The sequence below is a fragment of the Phycomyces blakesleeanus genome (assembly GCF_001638985.1).
Source record: "Phycomyces blakesleeanus NRRL 1555(-) unplaced genomic scaffold PHYBLscaffold_39, whole genome shotgun sequence".
NCBI lineage: Eukaryota > Fungi > Mucoromycota > Mucoromycetes > Mucorales > Phycomycetaceae > Phycomyces > Phycomyces blakesleeanus.
Genome location: NW_017265169.1, coordinates 57,171 through 71,563, shown reverse-complemented (window position 1 = coordinate 71,563; position 14,393 = coordinate 57,171). Strand labels below are relative to the sequence as shown.

The following is a 14,393-nucleotide window of genomic DNA, read 5'->3' as shown; positions in this document are numbered from 1 at the left end:
ATCTGTACCTCTTATGTCTTTCTATCAAGTCAAGCTCAACAAGGTCATATTTCCTTGCCAATTCTACCAAGTTTATTAACTTGGCTGTTATTATTGTACTCACCAAGTACAATATTCATACATATAGTATATTTGCCAGTTTTTTTTTTTTTGTTTCGGCCCGAAGGCCGGGAAGAGAATCGCGACCACAGTTCCCCCTTCAGGTACGGCGGTGAACCATACCATCCGGCTTCCTCCCTCTACCACTCCTACGGGTAGCAGATATGAGCCGTCGCCAACACGAACAGCACGTTCGCATCCATACGCTCACACGGTTCGACACCAAGTCCTCCTGTAAAACAGAAGTTCCAGGTAGTGGGGTATCCCCTAAACTCTCCCACATAACGTAACAACAGTCAACTCCTTCAGCTCCCTACTGCCACTTTCTACTCCTGTTCACTCCGACGTCCTATCTCCTCGTCATCCTTTCTACTTGCCCACGCCTTCCCCCAAAACTCTCTTCCTCTACTCGCACAGCACCACATCCCCCTCACCACATCCACTTCACCACATCCACTTCACCACATCCACTTCACCACATCCACTTCACCACATCCACTTCACCACATCCACTTCACCACATCCACTTCACCACATCCACTTCACCACATCCACTTCACCACATCCACTTCACCACATCCACTTCACCACATCCACTTCACCACATCCCTCTCACCGCATCCCTCTCACCACAGGCTCCTACGCTTACATCTGCCTCTTTTCCTAATAACATTCCTCCCTTCCATCATTCCCACCCACAACCGCCCTCTCCTCTTCGTCGTTTCCACTCTCGGTTGCTGCCATCTGGGCGTCTCGTCGTCTGGTCTTCCGGTCTTCCGGTCTTCCAGTCTTCTGTTCATCCGGCCACAACGCTACTCCTACTTGTCATGGATTAGTTATTACCATGACAGTACTTGTTCGCTATTGGTCTCTTACCAAGCTTTAGTCTTTCTGTTCATACTAGCCGTTATTAGGGGAATCCTTGCTAGTGTCTTTTCTTCCGCTTAACGTTTCGGTCCAGTGGGTATTTCGACTTATTTCAGGTCGTTTTTTTTTTGTTTCTTTTTTTTTTGTTTTTCTTTTTTTTTGTTTTTTTTTAATTATGGCTTTTAAGCCAAGGTTCATTATTTTATGTGAACCGTTTTTAGGTGCGCATATAAAGCTAGCACCGGCGTTTATGGGCGTTGGTGATTTTCATAACGCTTTCTGTTATCAGCAACAATATTATCCTAGCAATGTTTGCTTAAGATGAGTATTTCAGTATTTATATACTGATTCTGTTTGATCCATAACCAAACATACCCGAACGAGCGAGTTGCTTTACGGGTATGCGGCTATGTTCACTTTTAGTTTTGCCAGTCAATTCAGTTCTTCAGTAAGATTTTGGGAGTCTATTGAGACTAGCTTGGCCTTTTAACGATAGGCTATTTTTTAAATCCCAAGGTGCAAGACATATCACAGTTTTTTGTTAGACTACCAGAACAACGTAAACGTTAAACTGTAGATAACATTAGCAATGGCTCTTCCGTAAGATTACGCACAGAAACCTTGCTACATACCTCAATTCCCAGTACGAAATAGTTTTAAAAGAGTACCCAAGCTTATTAGCCATGGTTATATACTCATTAACTATGTCAGTGTAGCGCATGTGCGGCCCAGAACATCTAAGGGCATGATAGACCTGTTATTGCCCAACATCACCCTGCTTAGCGCAGGCAGTATATTTAGGAAGACAGAAAAGCCGAAGCTTGACCCAACTGAAAAGGTGATTTTTCAATCCTTTTAATGTGTGTACCAGCTGAGTTCCCCCGTGTTGAATCAAATTAAGCCGTAGGCTCCGCTCCTGCTGGTGCCCTTCCGTCAGTTCTTTTAGATTTCATCCTTCATTTTCGGGACCAGACCCTGATTCCCTGCTACCCATGGTAGACAACGCAAGCCTCTATCTTACAGTCTTAATCTGATAGGGCAGAAAATATAATAAACCATCGCCAGCACAAGGCCATGCGATCACCATTGAATTATTATAAATCACGAAAAAAATGGCCTTCACATCAAGCTGGCTTTTACCCAATAAGGGTACCCCTTCCAAAGTCGAGGTTTTCGTTGCATGTATTAGCTCCGAAATTACCACGGTTATACAAGTAGTAATTACTTATAATGTTCATCATAACTGATTTAATGAACCTTTATTTCCCTGATCCAAATCCAATAAATTGAATCTGTAGATTATTAGCAGTACAAAGACTACCGCCCAGCAGATCGTCCCGAAAATTTACCGAAGCAAAAGTATACGGTTTGAAATATGCGCCGGGAGACCAGTAGATGTTTTTATTAAAGAATAAAATCTCTGCTGATCCGAGCAAAAGAGGCGCCAGGTAAAATCGGGAAAGATATACCCCACGCATAGTACTCTCTGAGAAAAGATTTTTGAAAAAACTCCAAAATTAATTGTTGTTAAGATTTCAATCATCTTCTCTCATACATATCATAGGGGGGTCATTAGTAGTCTCGCCAAAGGTTAAAAACGTTTATTTACACTTTTCAACTTTTTTTTTCTGGGATTGAATAATTAAGAGTGAAATTAAAATATAAATTCAATTTGTTCCAAATAAGGAAACGAATTGGTCCAAACGGTTCGCCCTCAGACCGGTTAATACAAGTTTAGATTAAATCTTAACCGGTTGTTACCAGTTGGCTTAAATTTTCACCTGAATCTATCCATTTGGCTCTAATGCTCACCGGAATCTATCCATTTAGCTTACATGTTAACCGGAACCAATTTGTTTAGCTAAAATGTTAACCGGTTGATACCTGATTAGCTTGAATGTTTACCGGAACGTATCTATTTAGCTAAAATGTTAACCAGTTACTACCAGATTAGCTTATATGTTTACCAGAATTTATCCATTTAGCTTACATGTTAACCGGAACCAATTTGTTTAGCTAAAATGTTAACCGGTTGATACCTGATTAGCTTGAATGTTTACCGGAACGTATCTATTTAGCTAAAATGTTAACCAGTTACTACCAGATTAGCTTATATGTTTACCAGAATTTATCCATTTAGCTTACATGTTAACCGGAACCAATTTGTTTAGCTAAAATGTTAACCGGTTGATACCTGATTAGCTTGAATGTTTACCGGAACGTATCTATTTAGCTAAAATGTTAACCAGTTACTACCAGATTAGCTTATATGTTTATCAGAATTTATCCATTTAGCTTACATGTTAACCGGAACCAATTTGTTTAGCTAAAATGTTAACCGGTTGATACCTGATTAGCTTAAATGTTTACCGGAACGTATCTATTTAGCTAAAATGTTAACCAGTTACTACCAGATTAGCTTATATGTTTACCAGAACCTATCCATTTAGCTTACATGTTAACCGGAATTACTTTGTTTAGCTAAAATGTTAACCGGTTGATACCTGATTAGCTTGAATGTTTACCGGAACGTATCTATCTAGCTAAAATGTTAACAAGTTACTACCAGATTAGCTTATATGTTTACCAGAATTTATCCATTTAGCTTACATGTTAACCGGAATTACTTTGTTTAGCTAAAATGTTAACCGGTTGATACCTGATTAGCTTAAATGTTTACCGGAATGTATCTATCTAGCTAAAATGTATACCGGTTACTACCAGATTAGCTTATGTGCTTACCGGAATCCATCCATCTAGATAAAACGTTAACCGGAATCAAATTATTTAGCTATAATAGAAACTGGTTACTACCAGATTAGCTTATATTTTAACCGGAATATATTTATATACCTAACATGTTATCCGGTCGTTACCCAATTAGCTTAAATGTTGACCAGAGTTCATTTATTTAACTTAAATGTTAACCTGTTACTACCAAATTAACTTAAATATTAACCGGAATATATTTACCTAGCTAACATGTTAGCCAGGTGTTACCTGGTTCGCTTAAATGTTGATCAGAACTCATTTATTTAGCTTAAATGTTAACCGGAAGCAATTTGTTTAGCTTAAATTTTGACCAGAATCCATTTGTTTAGCTTAAATGTTAACGTGGTACTACTATATCAGCTTAATTATTAACCGGAATCAATTTATCTAGCTAATATGTTTACCGATTGTCACCAGTTTAGCTTAGATATTGACCAGAATCAGTTTATCTAGCTAAAATGTTAACAGGTTCCTACCAGATTAGCTTATATTTTAACCGGAATCAATTTATTTAGCTAATATGTTAACCGGTTGTAACCAGTTTAGCTTAAATATTGACTAGAATCAGTTTATCTAGCTATAATATTGACCAGAACCCATTTATTTAACTTAAATGGTAGCCAATTACTACCAGATTAGCTTAAATATTAACCAGAAATTATTTATTTAGCTAACATATTAACCGGCTGGTACCCAATTAGCTTAAATGCTGACCAGAACCCATTTATTTAACTTAAATTTTAACCGGTTACTACCAGATTAGCTTAAATATTAACCAGAATACATTTATCTAGCTAATATGGTAGCCAGTTGTTACTTGGTTAGTTTAAAGTTGACCGGAATCCATCCATCTTGATAAAACGTCAACCAGAATCAATTTGTTTACCTAACATGTTAGCAAGCTGTTACCAGGTTAGCCTAAATTTTGACCGGAATGTATCTACCTAGCTAAAATGTTAACCAGTTACTACCAGATTAGCTTACATGTTTACCAAAATCCATCCGTCTAGATAAAATGTTAACCCGAATCGATTTATCTAGCTAACATGTTAACCAGCTGTTACCAGTTTAGCTTAAATACTGACCGGAATCAATTTATCTAGCTAAAATGTTAATTTGGCACTACAAGATTAGCTTAATTATTGACCAGAATATATTTAGCTGCTAACATGTTAACCGGTTGTTACCCGATTAGCTTAAATATTGACCTGAATCAACTTATTTAGCTTTAATGTTAACCTGGTACTACCATATTAGCTTAACTATTAACCAGATTATATTGATCTGCTAACATGTTAACCGGTTGTTACCATATTAGCTTAAATTCTTACCGGAATTAATTTGTTTAGCTAAAATGTTGACAAGATTCCGTTTCTTTAGCTAAAATGTTATCCAGAATTATTATTATTATTATTATTATTATTATTATTATTATTTTATCTGAAATACCAACAGGAATCAATTTGTTTGACTTAAATGCTAGCCGGTTTATACATGCTATACTTAAGTGTTAACCGGTCGCTACTATGTTATCTTAAATGTTATCCGGAATCAATTTGTTTGGCTTAAATATTAACAAGTTAATACTTTTTTAGCTTAAAGTCTAACTGGTTGATACATATATGATTTAAATGTTTACTAGTTCTTGCTAGTTTAGTGTAATTGTTATGCTATTGTCACCATGTTAACTTAAATATTAGCTGGAATCGATCCGTTTGGATTAAATGTTAAGCATAAATGATCCATCTGGCTCAGATGTATATCACAATTGACTTGTTATACCAGAGCGTTGTATTATTATATACTTTTATACAACCGGATTTTCAATTAGGCAACCGATCTACAGCAATACAGGTAGTAACACACAGAATCGTATTTAATCCCCCACAGTTAAGTCTCTCCTGGTAGCGTTGATGTGATCTATCTGTATGGTTCTTCCAATGCTTTGGCAAAGCCAAAATTGATCAAATCCGCTGGAAATTTTAAGCGAGAATACAAGAATAGAAGTACGGCAGAAAGATAAGTAGCTTTTATTAAATAATCGTCTTTAAACCTGCGCAATAATTGAAAATATCTGTTTTGGTTTATATTCTACTTTTTTGTTTAAGCTATATGTTCTCTAATTATCTTGTGAGAAAAAGTGAATCACATCGGCCGTCGTTCTCAAAAGAGAACGTTGTGTAATTGTTGTCCTGGTCGGCTAACACGAATTTAGGCACGATAATATAAGTAATTGTAATATTTGGCAAAGGAGGTAAATAAAGGATTTCAAGAGCGATGGAACTGGGGAGGTCCGACTCAAGAACGAGAATTCGACGAGTGGTCTGAAAGTGTGAGGAGGAGGGGAGGTGCTGGGTGCTCTGGGATGTAGCTGGTAGAGGTTGTCTTTGGTGGTATCGTGGTTATGGTTCACAGGGATGGGATAAACGGTAACGTGGGCAGTCTTTATGATTTTACTCAGTACTGTCAACAATCGTCTCAACGAAAGGTGGCTCTTATTTCTCTATTCTCGCTCACAGATCTCTCAGGACGCCCTTTTACAACAAAATAAAGGAAAAGAACTGATTTTATTAAGATGGTCAGTGACCTTGAATCTTATCCTACGTCCTATAGGTGGTACAACAATTTAAGGATTTGTGCAAAACCCACGTCTCTTCCTGCCGACAGACTACTGAGGTCCGAACCGGAAAATAGTCTCACTATTCTACATAATGTTCAAGGATCTCGTGCTTAGTTTTGGTGATACAATTTCTAGTGACTTCTTATTAGAGTATCTCCAACAGCCAGCTAACTTTTATCTTTTGTAAAGCCAAACACTGTCAAGTTAGCAAAAAAAAAACTACATAACAGTTCAAATTATCTTTTTTTTAAAAAATAAATTTTGAGGGCGTTTTCAGGTAAAACTTTTGAATCCCTGTCAAATTTAGCAGAGAGATAAAAATTAAGAGCATCTTCAGCAGTCGGCTAACTTTTATTTTATCTGGGATCAAAAATTATCACTTTTACATAAAAAAAAGCCACTCCACCCAGAAGTTTAATTTTTCTCTTTTAAATTCCTGTCAAATATAGCAGCTAGATAAAATTTAGAGCATCTTCAGCAGTCCACTTTATCTCCACTTTCACATTGAATTTAAAGATTTAGCTAAAGTTTGTCCTCCCAGCAGTTCGATTAAATTCACTCTAAATATAAAAGACAGTTCCTTTTCTTTATCTTCCTATTAAATCTGATAGGAAGATAAAATTTATTGATGAAAACGCTCTCAAAATTTATTTAAAGAAAAAGATAAATTGAACTGCTGGGAAAATTGATTTTTTCTTTAGCTAAAGTAGCGGTGTTTGACTTTAGATAAATTAAAGGTCATCTCACTGCTGAAGATGCTCTTATAAATTAAACAACTTGGGCTGTCAATATCCTTGACTTCCCTCTCGAATAGCTGTTGGCAGCTCGAGGTCTTTTGATGAATTTATCTCCGCCATATTGTGAATACTATGTGTGACATGTTAGAATATCAAGATTTACAGCAATTGTTTGCCAGGGCACAAGAAAAAGGGAGGTGAAAGTGTTGCAATGGGTATGTGTGTATGTGGATGGATATGAACAACGTCCTTTACACATCCATTGATGTTTTTCTTAATTATGGTATTTTTTTGTCGTAACTAAAATTTCTATTGGCTAAATAGCATATAGTAAGATTAAACACGTTAAGCCTCAGATTTGGGCGCATAAAATAATGAGACATGTGGCAGAAAAAGTTTAAACATATTCTTTGAGCTACTTAATTAACTTTTATTTGGGACAGAACCTTAAGATGGGTGGGAGAGGAAATAGATAGCTTTGAAAGAGAATATTTTATTGGACAAGAATTTTTTCTGTTGAGAAAAATGCACTTTTTTGACAAGTCATTTTTCAGTCAATATTGGAAATGTTTACCAACATCCACCAGAACATGCCAAACTTTGGAACGTTAAGAAGTCTGCGGCTACTATCAGGTACACGGGTTACGTGGATATCGACGGCCTGGATCACCACGACTTCGTTCTCATCAAACTCATAGCAAGTTCTTTAATGCATAACTTCAATGTTGCCGTAGGGATCTGTTACTACATTACGAGAGTAGACGGTATTGGCATTGACGCTAGGTATCATTTGATACTCTTGCATCATGAACGTCTTTCTCACTAATCTGTTTCTCTCATCTCTGAGAGCTTCAATTGAGACCTGGCCAAGGAACCATCGACCATTTTCCTGGAAAACACCTGCCAATGTATCGCGCAAATTTGGAATCGATGAGCCAGAGTTGTCGCTGTTAGCACGGGAGCCAAAGAAGTGAAGATTGAAAGCTGGGAAATCAATGGGGGCACATTTGATAAATTCACTAGGAACATATCTTACGGGTCGTGTTCCGTTACCAACTCGCTTCTCTACAATGTAGGATCCACCATTGCAAAGATGTCGACACATGAATTGCTTTGCGAATTTCTTGGTGACATCTCTAGAAGTTGCCTGGCGGTTTGTCTTGAACAAGTGCTCACAGATGAACTTGTTGAACTGTTCACCGTTTTCTTTTATATTGCAACACAGAGCCAAAACGAAGCATATCTTCAGTAATACGATGCAAAAGGTGGAGCTTGGGCTTGAAACTGAAGTCTTGTTGCTTGAGTTTATCTTTAGTGGTCAGGATAAAAAGATCTAGCGCACGGAGCACTTTGGTTACTTCGTCAACAGCACTCCGGATCTGCATAAGGTAGTAGTCAAAGCCCACATGAATTGCACGCATATACACCAAAGACGACAATCTAGCAACTGCATGGAAGGCTGATATAATCAACTCCAGGTTAATCTCTCTACAAAAAAAAGATTGCTCATAACACCTGATAGTATTTGAATCAATTGCTTGAAATCGCGTCCAACAAAAGACCCAGAGTGGCAAAGCTGATTGCGGAAAGTTCGATTATAGCTTTTACAGGATCGGTAAGATGCCATTTCACGCTGGAGGCTATCCTTCTGGACTGCTGTCAATACTGGCTGCTTCCACAAGAAAATGAACAGGCACTCGATAAATCCAAGTGGGATCATGTGAAGAATCTCAAAGGGCATGTCCTTAGTCTGGTCAAAGGCTTTGAGTCTGAAAAACTCCTCGCTTCCGTTCTTTATATAGCCAAAGCTATGACTACATTTGTATACATCCGACTGGTTGTCAGAGGAGGCAAAGGCGGAAAGGAAGTTCTTCGATCTATGGGGCCAGCTGAAGTGATCGACAGGAAAAAAGCGGAGGGCACCAGTTATATGCTTCCGGACCAGACGAGGAGAAGGGAAAATACATCTTCTGCAAAGACACTTTGATGATGTTCCTTTGTGCATTGCAGGCTGAGACTGGCTAGGGTTGTCACCCATAAAGAGCAACAGGGGAGTAACTAACGAGACATACTCGCCAAGGTCTTCAGAATACATCTCGATACCTTTCTCCGAGACAACAAGATCGTCGGCAATAGGGGGCAGCATCTCAACGGCATTGAGAATATGATTCGATGTGCAAACAAACAGAGTATTCTCCCGTTTGTTTCTCTCTTCAAGGGCCATCGCGGCAAAGTACAACAAGTAATTGTCGTATGCGTTGTACTGCTTTGAATCGTTTCCAGAGGTATCATCGGAATACATGTTCAGTTGGCAGATGACCACTTTCATAAGATCGGAGGTTCCAGCTATTATTCTCTTGAAATCTTCGATATTGCTAGTGTTGGACCACAGGCGAAATTTGACACCGACAAGAGCACGATCGATAATCTCGGTATAACAGGAAGAGACGGGGAAACCAAAACCAAAGAAACTGCCACTGCCACTGTCTTTTTGAACAATGGAAAGGAACTTGTTCACTTCCATCTTATACTTGGGAACAAAGACAGCAAAGTTTGTAGAGTTTCCACACGACCAGAAGTATGCGTCATCAGGATGATTCAGAAAAGGACCATGGCCACCGTATACCTGGAAAGCATTGGCATAGCTGGATCCGTTTTCGGTAAAAAATTTCTCCAAGAGAAACCGGTTTGAGCAGCCTTGAACTTCGACAACGTTGCCTACCCAATAGTCCGATTCTTCAAAAGTGAGCATAGAATGCTGGATTAATGGGTCTTCTTTCCATTTGTTGCCTTGGTTGGGGTTTAACCGCTGGTTCTCCGTAAAGTCCGGAAGGGCAGAGAGTTGGGATGTCTTGCCAGGGATTGCCAAAATATGCTTAATATATTCGGATGGCTTGTTGATCGAAAATTCATGGACTTTGGATTTTCGGTTCGTATCCTCGACTGGAGAGGTCTTAAAGACAGGGACCTCGTTCTTTGCTCGCAAGTAAAAGTTAATCACTGCGTCTGGCTTGGGGAAATCCAGTCGTTTTCCGGTAGTTTCACAGCCTCCAAGAGCATCTCCATTGTATACATGATCTTCTTGATGGTTCTTTCTGAAGTCAAATCTTCATCGTCGTTGAACAAGGCAAGCAGAATAGACTCTGTCTTGGACTTGAACGGACTGACATCATCGGGAAACACCAAGACATCCTCCATACTCTAGCGGAGAGCTTTGCTGGCTGCAGCTCCAGTGGAATAGACATTCATGGTTGTTGTGAAGAACTCTGAGACTCGCATGTGTGTTTACATACGGGCAGTACAATTCAGCGTGTTGTTGTCTGTCTCTGAAGTCTCGACTTCATTTTCTTTTGTCCTTTCTTGCAGTAAGATGGCATCAACTTGGGAATCACTAAAAAAGTCATTTCTGGTTAGTATTTGACTTACTATAAATTTAAGCTTAGTTACTCACGTCAGGCGAGGATTATTCTCATATTTGGTTTCTTCATCAGTGGATCCACTGCCATAATAATCCCTCGGCTTTTCCATGACTATTTCCAGCTCAATAAATCCGTTATTCATCTCAATATCATTCTCCAAGTCGACCGCTACAGACGTAGAGAGAGCTTCAGATGATCGGGTTCTAATATTGAATTATACTTGAAATTAGCATCATATTTTACAGCATTATAATGTATTGACTAACCTCTTTTTTGAAAGGAAGCTATTGTATTTATCTAGGCTTTTATTGGGATGGAACTTTAAAATGTTTCTTAAAACCAACAAAGGGAATAAACGATGTCTAATTATTGCAAAGGTGACATGAATATGGGTTTTTGGCTGTATATCTGCTTTTGAAGATGAGACAAGTGTTTTTTCTTTGTGGTAGGGTTATATTCAATAGACTGTAATCGCCTTTTGTAATTTTTGAGGAATAAAAGACAAAGAACGCAGGTAAATTCAAGGTACCCTATTTTAAAGCATAAAAGTGGCGAGACTGCTAAAAATTGGAATGACGAAGAAACTACGAGCAAAGAATAAAAATCTTTGTGGACTTGGATTTTTAGCCTAGCGGAACAAACTCGGTATCCTGTACAACGTGAAAAATGATATTTTTTTTTTGTCCACTAGCATTTTTTCCCTCTATTATTTTTCTATTGTCTGCTAAAAAAAAATAAGTTTTACAGGTATTTCTAGTATAATAATGAAAAGTCAAGCTATGAAATCATCTTAGAAAATCTTGCAAACAGTTCTATATTATGTAGTTGTTTGCTTTATACCCATAGAAAATAATATATTCAAGAGGCCACTGACAACGAGAGACTACTTTGTAGTAGATGCTTCTGTTATAGACAAGCAACCTGTAAGATGGATACATATTCGTAATAATATTCTTTTACAAAAAAAAAGAATATAGTTGGAGGAGCAAATTTTGATAAGGATGTTAACGTAACCAATCACGAAATTTGACTTTAGGGAGATACAGGATTTCCACTACAAAAGATATTTTTTTAAGCTATATATTTGCCAAAATCAAAGCTTTTAGCTTAAGTTCACCTTCAATTACTTTATATGGTGTTTTCGGACCAAGTTGCTCACAAATAAACTCGACATGCATCAATTGCAACACCTGACATTAGGTCCAACCCTTGTTTTAGCCATTAACATTAGAGAATAGCTTGTGCGTTGCAGTGGCTTTCATATGCATATAGGGCTCAGTACTCTTATTAGAAAATTACAGAAACTCGATATCTTTAAATAGGTCTATTCTTTTTTCTTTTATATACGTGCACTGTCTGTCTATTCCAGTTTTGAATGTACAAACACACAGTGTATATGATTATATTATCTTTTTTTTTTTAATGAAAAGGAATGGATATAAATTCTTCGTTAATATTAGGGGGGTGACATTTTCTGGTGTGACACTACCTTTTCTAATGAGAAACGATAATTTGATTTGACCAGACCACAAATTGCGACTTGCTGTTAGCTATCAAATAATTATGTATCGTCTCTAAGGTCTCATACCTATCATAATAAAGATACTTTAATATAAGGCAGGATAATAGCTTTGGCTAAGTCTAAAAGCATCCCTTTAAATATGTAGTGTTATACTTAAAGCTTTATACTATATGCAATACATTAACTGATATACAGATAATAATAAAATAGCTACCTAACAGAGCTGTTTAAATTTGAGGTGTATCCTTTCATCTGATGCAATCCCCCCCCCCCCTTTTTTTTTTTTCTTTTTTGAATTGATTTATGCAAAACCATCTGAAATATCTGTTTTTAGTAAGTCGAATATCTTGATTTTTCTTGTCTCAATAAGAAACATCGATGATATTTTGCATTCATAATCATTAGGCTATATAAAGCCCAGTTTTTTTTCAGAATTTTAATATTTCCTCACTCTTCCTGCATATATATATTCTAATACAAAGATGCCTCTAAAAAGAACCAACAAGAAGGCTGAGGACAGCAACAGGAAACTGCAGATCAAGCAGTATAAGATTCCTGGATTTGAGGAAGAGAAGAAGCCGAAGAAGACACATGGTTTCTGGAACGAGACCAAAGAGTTGGTGCTCTTATAGAAATATGCGCATCTTTTCCATCCTTTGCTGAAGAAAGGTGCACACAAGAAGGCATGGAACGACATTGTCAAAAGTGTCAACAACGTGACACCTGGCGAGACAGAGCTGTCTTACGAAACTTGTCGCCGTAAGATGTTGAGACTTGTAGACATCTACAAGGGTGCATTCGAAGAGAAAACTGTTGTTGGTACCTCAAGCACAAACAAAAACAGGCCAGAGATAGAGAAGGCTGTCAGTAGGGTCCTTGACAAGGTATAGTAAAATTTATATTCAGTTTCCTTTCAGTTTTCTAATTACATATATGAATTTTATTAAATATAGAGAGAGTAGCACGAGGCGTTCAATATTTCTGGTCGCCAACAGGAGATTGGCAGGCAGGAGTTGAAGCTTGGCCTCGAAGGCCATCTACAGTCCATCACGTTGGGAGCTCCTGGCCGGATCACAAATCTCAAGCAAGTATACCGAGATTTTGTCAGGAATAACAATGCAGACATGCAAGAGGAGTTCCCAACAGAGAGCTCTGCTATGTCTGCTGCCCGACCAGTTAGTCGAGCTTGCCCAGCTAGCATTGAGGATGGAGAGGGTGAGAACGCGGATGAGGAACATCCGAAAGTGGGATATGAAGCCTCAGAGTCCCAGGTCGCCCGCCAAGCTGAAGCCATGGGGGTGCTGAAGCAGATACTTAATAATATGTGTGATATTGAAGAGAAATTGAAAAAAGCCAAAAAAAAATGATAATAAAATAAAAGTTTAAGTATTAATTTATTTAAAATAATCTATTGTCTTCATCTTCTCCATATATTTTATCACGTATTAATCCAGATATATTCCTCAAGAGTTGGTGGATCTAAACCAAAATATGAGCTTGTTGGTGATCTATTGCGACCAGTACAGTGGATCATATTATTGAAGACTGTGGATAGCATGTACACAGTCGCTAGACTTTTCTTTCCCGTTTTCATGGAATACTTAAACTTGGACTACTCAAAGTACTTCTGTACTTCCCAAAATTCCCACTCTACTGCCACTCGCACTTTCGACATATTCTTGTTGATTCTTATTTATCTAAATCTATTTACCTGAGTAATACATTACACAATCTTTGCTGACAATCTTTTATAGTTACTATACCACTAAGAGATACGCCTTCAAATGGCGAGTATAGGCACTTGGAAATCATATAGTCTGGATCGCCGTACAAGGCAAATGGCAACTCGGCATCTGGTACGATATCCAAGTACTCTTCCACTCTTGCTTCTGTTTTTGACATAGCATGTATGTACTAACCATGTCTTGAATCGACATATGGTCCAAGAAAGTTGCTTGTGATCCCATCAGGAGTGACAATAGACTGGTACTTCAAAGCATGCAGGTGCTTGCAACCATTGTTAAAAGCTTTTTGAACTTTATTGCCTTGACTTGGCTTTGATATTTCATGCATGGTACCGTCAATTAAACCAAAAATGTTCAGCGATGCTGCGCCTTTATCGTATATTGCACTTGCAACCTTTCCAAGTTTTCCGGGTGAAATTGCTTAGTATTGAATTGAAGCCCCCATTTAATCTGGTTCATAACAATGCTCTCAAATCCTCGGCAGACTACAAATACACTGCTTTCACTCATTCCAAAAAGCATAGAAATATCGCCTAAGCGTCTTGAAAAACTATATAAATTGAGAAAAATTGCAAACCCAAGGTTCGTACGGACTTGTATACTCGAAAAACG

At 37.9% G+C, this 14,393-nt stretch overlaps 4 protein-coding genes across 4 annotated transcripts; 2 read left to right on the top strand and 2 right to left on the bottom strand.

Annotated features, from left to right (window-relative positions):
• Positions 1 to 263: 263 nt before the first annotated feature.
• PHYBLDRAFT_152825 (hypothetical protein) lies at positions 264 to 935 on the top strand (the record flags this gene model as incomplete). Its single annotated transcript, XM_018433005.1, has 2 exons — positions 264 to 351; positions 409 to 935. The coding sequence occupies 2 exons, from the start codon at positions 264 to 266 to the stop codon at positions 933 to 935; spliced, it is 615 nt and encodes a 204-aa protein (XP_018284059.1).
• A 6,710-nt stretch (positions 936 to 7,645) lies between these two features.
• On the bottom strand, positions 7,646 to 11,692 carry PHYBLDRAFT_73686 (hypothetical protein; the record flags this gene model as incomplete). Its single annotated transcript, XM_018442898.1, has 8 exons — positions 7,646 to 7,786; positions 7,814 to 8,301; positions 8,351 to 8,554; positions 8,611 to 10,202; positions 10,385 to 10,486; positions 10,547 to 10,717; positions 10,781 to 10,952; positions 11,632 to 11,692. The coding sequence occupies 8 exons, from the start codon at positions 11,690 to 11,692 to the stop codon at positions 7,646 to 7,648; spliced, it is 2,931 nt and encodes a 976-aa protein (XP_018284058.1).
• An 826-nt stretch (positions 11,693 to 12,518) lies between these two features.
• On the top strand, positions 12,519 to 13,403 carry PHYBLDRAFT_73685 (hypothetical protein; the record flags this gene model as incomplete). Its single annotated transcript, XM_018442897.1, has 3 exons — positions 12,519 to 12,656; positions 12,702 to 12,920; positions 12,999 to 13,403. The coding sequence occupies 3 exons, from the start codon at positions 12,519 to 12,521 to the stop codon at positions 13,401 to 13,403; spliced, it is 762 nt and encodes a 253-aa protein (XP_018284057.1).
• A 71-nt stretch (positions 13,404 to 13,474) lies between these two features.
• PHYBLDRAFT_152822 (hypothetical protein) lies at positions 13,475 to 14,303 on the bottom strand (the record flags this gene model as incomplete). The annotated part of the gene is made up of 4 exons (XM_018433004.1): positions 13,475 to 13,581; positions 13,800 to 13,925; positions 13,956 to 14,201; positions 14,288 to 14,303. The coding sequence occupies 4 exons, from the start codon at positions 14,301 to 14,303 to the stop codon at positions 13,475 to 13,477; spliced, it is 495 nt and encodes a 164-aa protein (XP_018284056.1).
• Between the last annotated feature and the right edge of the window lie 90 nt (positions 14,304 to 14,393).